Source organism: Mandrillus leucophaeus, unplaced genomic scaffold (assembly GCF_000951045.1).
Source record: "Mandrillus leucophaeus isolate KB7577 unplaced genomic scaffold, Mleu.le_1.0 Scaffold58, whole genome shotgun sequence".
Lineage (NCBI taxonomy): Eukaryota > Metazoa > Chordata > Mammalia > Primates > Cercopithecidae > Mandrillus > Mandrillus leucophaeus.
Window position 1 is genome coordinate 1563858 of NW_012106252.1, and position 6192 is coordinate 1570049.

General features: G+C 43.7%; 1 protein-coding gene across 2 annotated transcripts in view; it reads left to right on the forward strand.

Moving 5' to 3' along the window:
• Window positions 1-6192, forward strand: part of KLHL11 (kelch-like family member 11) — a 25616-nt gene that overhangs the window by 6729 nt on the left and 12695 nt on the right. The window contains exon 2 of one of the 2 annotated variants that reach the window (XM_011998845.1): window positions 364-2140. The exons of the other annotated variant lie outside the window; for it this stretch is intronic. Within the exon in view, the coding sequence (XP_011854235.1) occupies window positions 364-1945 (1582 nt within the window). The 3' untranslated portion in view covers window positions 1946-2140. Of the gene's footprint in view, window positions 1-363; window positions 2141-6192 lie in introns of those variants that run through there. 2 annotated transcript variants of the gene reach the window in all.

The following is a 6192-nucleotide window of genomic DNA, read 5'->3' on the forward strand; positions in this document are numbered from 1 at the left end:
TTTTAATGTAGGCCATGGCCAGGCACAGTGGCTCACACCTGTAATCCCAGCACTTTGGGAGGCCAAGGCAGGCAAATCACTTTGAGGTCAGGAGTTCAAGACCAGCATGGCCAATATGGTGAAACCCTGTCTCTACTAAAAATACAAAAATTAGCTGGACGTGGTGGCACACCCCAGCAACTCAGGAAGCTGAGGCAGGAGAATTGCTGGAACCCAGGAGGTAAAGGTTGCAGTGAGCCGAGATCACACCACTGCACTCCAGCCTGGGTGGCAGAGTGAGACCCTGTCTGAAAAAACAAAAAAGTAACCACATAAAATATGCACATTTGAAAAATTAATCTTTTCTCTTTTTCTTGATTTTAGGTTCCTACTCATTCGTTTAAAAGAATTTTGTGGAGAATTTCTCAAGAAAAAACTTCATCTCTCAAATTGTGTGGCAATTCATAGCTTAGCCCACATGTACACCCTGAGCCAACTTGCTCTGAAGGCTGCTGATATGATACGGAGAAATTTCCACAAAGTGATTCAGGATGAAGAATTTTATACGTTACCTTTCCATCTCATTAGAGATTGGCTTTCAGATTTGGAAATTACAGTTGATTCTGAAGAGGTTCTCTTTGAAACCGTTTTGAAATGGGTTCAGAGAAATGCTGAAGAGAGAGAGAGATACTTTGAAGAACTTTTTAAATTGCTCAGGTTGTCCCAGATGAAACCTACCTACCTTACTCGACATGTCAAACCAGAGAGGCTGGTAGCCAGTAATGAAGTTTGTGTCAAGTTGGTGGCTGACGCAGTGGAGAGACATGCTCTGAGAGCTGAGAATATACAATCGGGCACATGCCAGCACCCCACTTCTCATGTCTCACTATTGCCTCGTTATGGGCAAAACATGGATGTGATCATGGTTATTGGAGGTGTGTCAGAAGGAGGGGACTATTTAAGTGAATGTGTGGGGTATTTTGTTGATGAGGACAGATGGGTAAACCTGCCACATATTCATAATCACCTCGATGGACATGCTGTTGCAGTAACAGAATCCTACGTGTATGTTGCTGGATCAATGGAGCCAGGGTTTGCTAAAACTGTTGAAAGGTATAACCCAAATTTGAATACTTGGGAACATGTTTGTAGTCTGATGACAAGAAAGCATTCTTTTGGACTAACAGAAGTCAAAGGGAAGCTCTATAGCATTGGAGGACATGGCAACTTTAGTCCTGGTTTTAAAGATGTGACTGTTTATAATCCTGAGCTTGATAAATGGCACAACTTGGAATCGGCACCAAAGATTCTTCGAGATGTCAAAGCACTAGCCATTGAAGACCGGTTTGTATACATTGCCGCCCGCACTCCTGTAGACCGGGACACTGAAGATGGATTAAAGGCTGTAATTACTTGCTATGATACAGAGACTCGACAGTGGCAAGATGTGGAATCTTTGCCCCTTATTGACAATTACTGCTTTTTCCAAATGTCTGTGGTCAATTCAAACTTTTATCAGACAGCATCATGTTGTCCCAAGAGTTATTGTTTAGAAAACGAAGAAGCAGTAAGAAAAATTGCCAGCCAAGTGTCTGATGAGATCCTTGAAAGCTTGCCTCCAGAAGTCCTAAGCATTGAAGGAGCAGCCATTTGCTATTACAAAGATGATGTCTTCATTATAGGAGGCTGGAAAAACAGCGATGATATTGATAAACAGTATCGGAAAGAAGCCTACCGATACTGTGCTGAGAGGAAGAGGTGGATGCTTCTTCCTCCTATGCCACAACCTCGTTGTAGAGCCACTGCTTGTCACGTGAGGATCCCATACCGGTACTTGCATGGCACACAGAGATATCCTATGCCTCAAAACCTGATGTGGCAGAAGGACCGCATCAGACAGATGCAAGAGATACATCGTCACGCCCTGAACATGCGGCGAGTGCCAAGCTCTCAGATAGAATGCTAGGTTCTCTCAAGCGTGCCAGTTAAAACTGTTATACCCGTTTCGTGAAGCTGAAGATATCCAGGCTGTTACTTGAAAAAGTATGTCGATAACTTATTTTCTACATGAACTGATTATTACCCCATATAAAGGAAATAGAGTTAAAAACTAAAGAATGGGAGACTCAGTTCAATACATGGTCATTTTGTTAGCTTGCAATTTTTGTCTTTGGTTTGTTTGTTTGTGCTAGCTAAGTAAGATCTTACTAAGGACAATTGGGAAAATCAGGTGTAGTTGCTTAGCTGTTTTCCTGCCAATTGAGTTGTAACTCCTTTGTCTTGGGGACTTACGTTTTGAACATGCTTTAAGCACCAATTTTATTTGCACATTTACTTTGATATTCTTTTTGATTTTTCATGAAATGATTGGTTTTGGCAAGATCTGACTTCTGCATTGAGCCCTCATCTGCAGGAGGCATGTGCAATAGTGAGACTGAAATTTGGATGAAAACACTCAATATTTCAGCAAGATAATTTGAGAATGTTTGCATTGATATTTTCTTATGTTTATCTAGAAGTGCCACTTTCGTTCCTAGAAGATGTGACTGATGAGAAATTTTTGATTGGCTCATGCATTTTTTGAATATTTTTCATTAGCAACTGTTTATAGACTAAGCCTTCAATCTGAGCTGAGGGTAGTTGGCAAAAGTATAGATCTTTAGCTAATTGACTAAATACAGAGCAAGTTACATGTGTGAATTTTGTTTTCTCTAAGAAGAAAAGTATTCGTGTAGACTGAGAAATTAAAGGCATTTAAAATTTTAAACATTTTTTTCAGGAGTTGCAGGATTACTTGAGGATATGTTAATGAGTGTAAATAATGCCTATGACAATCGACACTCAATGCCTTCCATTTTAATTTTTGCTCTAATGCATATTATATAGAATCATTATTCCTTTGGGTTTTTTTTGTTTTTTTTTTTGAGACAGAGGCTTGCTCTTGTTGCCCAGGCTGGAGTGCAGTGGTGCAATCTCGGCTCACTGCAACCTCTGCCTGCCGGGTTCCAGTGATTCTCTTGCCTCAGCATCCCGAGTAGCTGGGATTACAAGTATCCACCACTACGCCCGGCTAATTTTTGTACTTTTAGTAGAGACGGGGTTTCATCATGTTGGCCAGGCTGGTCTCGAACTCCTGACCTCAGGTGATCCACCCACCTCGGCCTCCCAAAGTGCTGGGATTACAGGCGTGAGCCACCACGCCTGGCCTACTTTTTGTAGTTTTAGTAGAGACAAGGTTTCACCATGTTAGCCAGGCTGGTCTCAAACTCCTGACCTCAAATGATCCTCCTGCCTCAGTCTCCCAAAGTGTTGGGATTACAGGCCTGAGCCACTGCACCCGGCCTGAACCACTGCGCCCAACCCTACACATGTTTTTTTGTTGTGTTTTTGTTTTGTTTTCTGCTTCTTCACGTGTTTGAGTTTGCTTTGTATCCCTGCTTTGATGAGAACCCAGTTCAGGACAAATCTCAGTACCCCATTCTCTCTGGCTGCCCAAAGAAAAAGCTCTGGTGATGAGATTAAAAACTGTCTCCGACACAGGGAGTGTATATTCAGGGCAACTTGAATCTATGATCCTGGAGAAAAATTTTAAAATAAAATAAAACCTCTAGCAGAAAGCCTAGATATGAGTAAGGGGGGTGGGGGGGCCTTCCTTCTGATATCTGACCGAGCAGACCGCCTGAGAAGTTCCTGCCTGGCTGTTTCTTTATACCATAAAGTCCCTTGACTGAGACCGTTTCATTTAAGAAGAGGCTGGTGGTCTGGGCCTGGTGGCTCACACGTGTAATCTCAGCACTAAAGTAGGCAGATTGCTTGAGCTCAGGAGTTTGAGACCAGTCTGGCTAACATGGCAAAACCTTGTCTCTACAAAAAAAATACACCAAAAAAAAATTATCTGGGTGGCCAGGCACGGTGACTCACGCCTGTAATCCCAGCACTTTGGAGGCCCAGATGGGTGGATCACCTTAGGTCAAGAGTTCGAGACCAGCCTGGTCAACATGATGAAACCCTGTCTTTAAAAATACAAAAAATTAGCTGGGCATGGTGACAGGTGCCTATAATCTGAGCTACTAGGGAGACTGAGGCAGGAGAATCGCTTGAACCCAGGAGGCAGAGGTTGCAGTGAGCCAAGATTGCGCCATTGCACTTCAGCCTGGGCAGTAAGAGCGAAACTCCATCCCGGGGGGGAAATATATATATATATATATATATATATCTGGGCGTGGTGGCGTGTTCCTGTAGTACCAGCAACTTGGGAAGTTAAGGTGGGAGAATCACTTGAGCCCAGGAGGTCGAGGCTGCAGTGAGCCATGATGGCACCACTGCACTCTAGCCTGGGTAACGGTGAGAATCTGATCTGTCTCAAAAAAAAAAAAAAGAGAGAGAGAGAGGCTGGTGACTAGCAAGGAATTAGGGAAGGATGGCAAAGACAAATTTGGATAGGGATTTGCCTTTGCCAAGGACAAATTAAAGTGAAAATAAAGTGTGTGGCTGGGCGTGGTGGCTCAGGCCTGTAACCCCAGCACTTTGGGAGGGCGAGGCAGGTGGATCACCTGAGGTAAGGAGTTTGAGACCAGCCTGGCAAACATGGTGAAACCCCGTTTCTACTGAAAATACAAGAAGTTAGCCAAACATGGTGGCATGCGCCTGTAATCCTAGCTACTCGGGAGATTGAGGCAGGAGTATTGCTTGAACCCAGGAGGCAGAGGTTGCAGTGAGCCAAGATCGTGCCATTGCACTCCAGCTTGGGCAACAAGAGTGAAACTCTGTCTCAAAAAAAAAAAAAGAAAAAACCTCCAGCCAGACACAGTGGCATGTGCCTGTAGTCCCTGCTGCTCTGGAAGCTGAGGCAGAAGGATTGCTTGAGCCCAGGAGTTTGGGACTGTAGCGCACTGTGATCACACCTGTGAAAAGCCACTGCAGCATAGTGAAACCCTGTCTCTTAAAATAAAAACTCTATTTTGTGTTTTTATATATGTCTATGTGTGTTTGTATATGTATGTGTTTCACATATATGATATGTAATTATATAAACTATACAATATAAATAATACTTTATATTTTATATATAAATAAGATTTTTATATATACTTTTATTTATTTATTTTTTCTTGAGACAGAATCTCGCTGTGTTGCCTAGGCTGGAGTACAGTGGCGCGATCTCGGCTCACTGCAACTGCTGCCTCCCGAGTTCAAGCTATTCTCCTGCCTCAGCCTCTGGAGTTGCTGGGATTACAGTCGCCTGCCACCATGCCTAGCTAATTTTTTTGTATTTTTAGTAGAGATGAGGTTTCACCCTGTTGGCCAGGCTGGTTTCGAACTCCTGACCTCATGATCCGCCTGCCTTGGCCTCCCAGAGTGCTGAGATTACAGGTGTGAACCACTGCACTCGGCCTATATATGCTTTTTTTTTAAGAGACAGTCTTCCTGTGTTGCCCAGGCTGGAGTGCAGTGGCTATTCACAGGCACGATTATAGCTTACTGCAGCCTTGAACTGCTGCCCTCAACCAGTCCTCTTGCCTAAGCCTCCTGAGTAGCTGAGACTACAGGCATGCATCTCCATGCCCAGCTCTATATGTGCTTTTTTTGTTGGTTTTTTTTTTGTTTTTTTTTTGTTGTTTCTTTTTTGAGACAGAGTCTTGCTCTGTCACCCAACCTGGAGTGCAGTGGCGCACTCTCAGCCCCCTACAACCTCTGCCTCCCAGATTCAAGTGATTCTCCTGCCTCAGCCTCCCAAGTAGCTGGGATTACAGGTGCTCCCCACCATGCCCAGCTAATTTTTGTATTTTTATTAGAGACAGGGTTTCACCCTGTTGTTGGCCAGCCTGGTCTCAAACTCCTGACCTCAAGTGATCTGCCTGCCTCAGCCTCCCAAAGTCCTGGGATTACAGGTGTGAGCCACTGCGCCCGGCCATGTGCCTTTTTTTAAGAGACTTGGTTTTGCCATGTTTCCCAGGCTGGTCTTGAACTCCTGGTTCAAGCGATCCTCAACTTCCCAAAATGCTGGGATTATAGGTGTGAGCCCCTGCGCCTAGCCTATATGTGCTTTTAAACATACTTTTCCAGCACAATATTTTCTAATTTGGTGGTGGGGTTTTTTTTTTTTTTTTTTTTTTTTGATTTTGTGTATAAAGTGAGATTAACTATTTCAATATGTATAATTTAGATGCTCTCAAAATGTGACCATACGCTGGGTGTGGTGGCTGACACCTG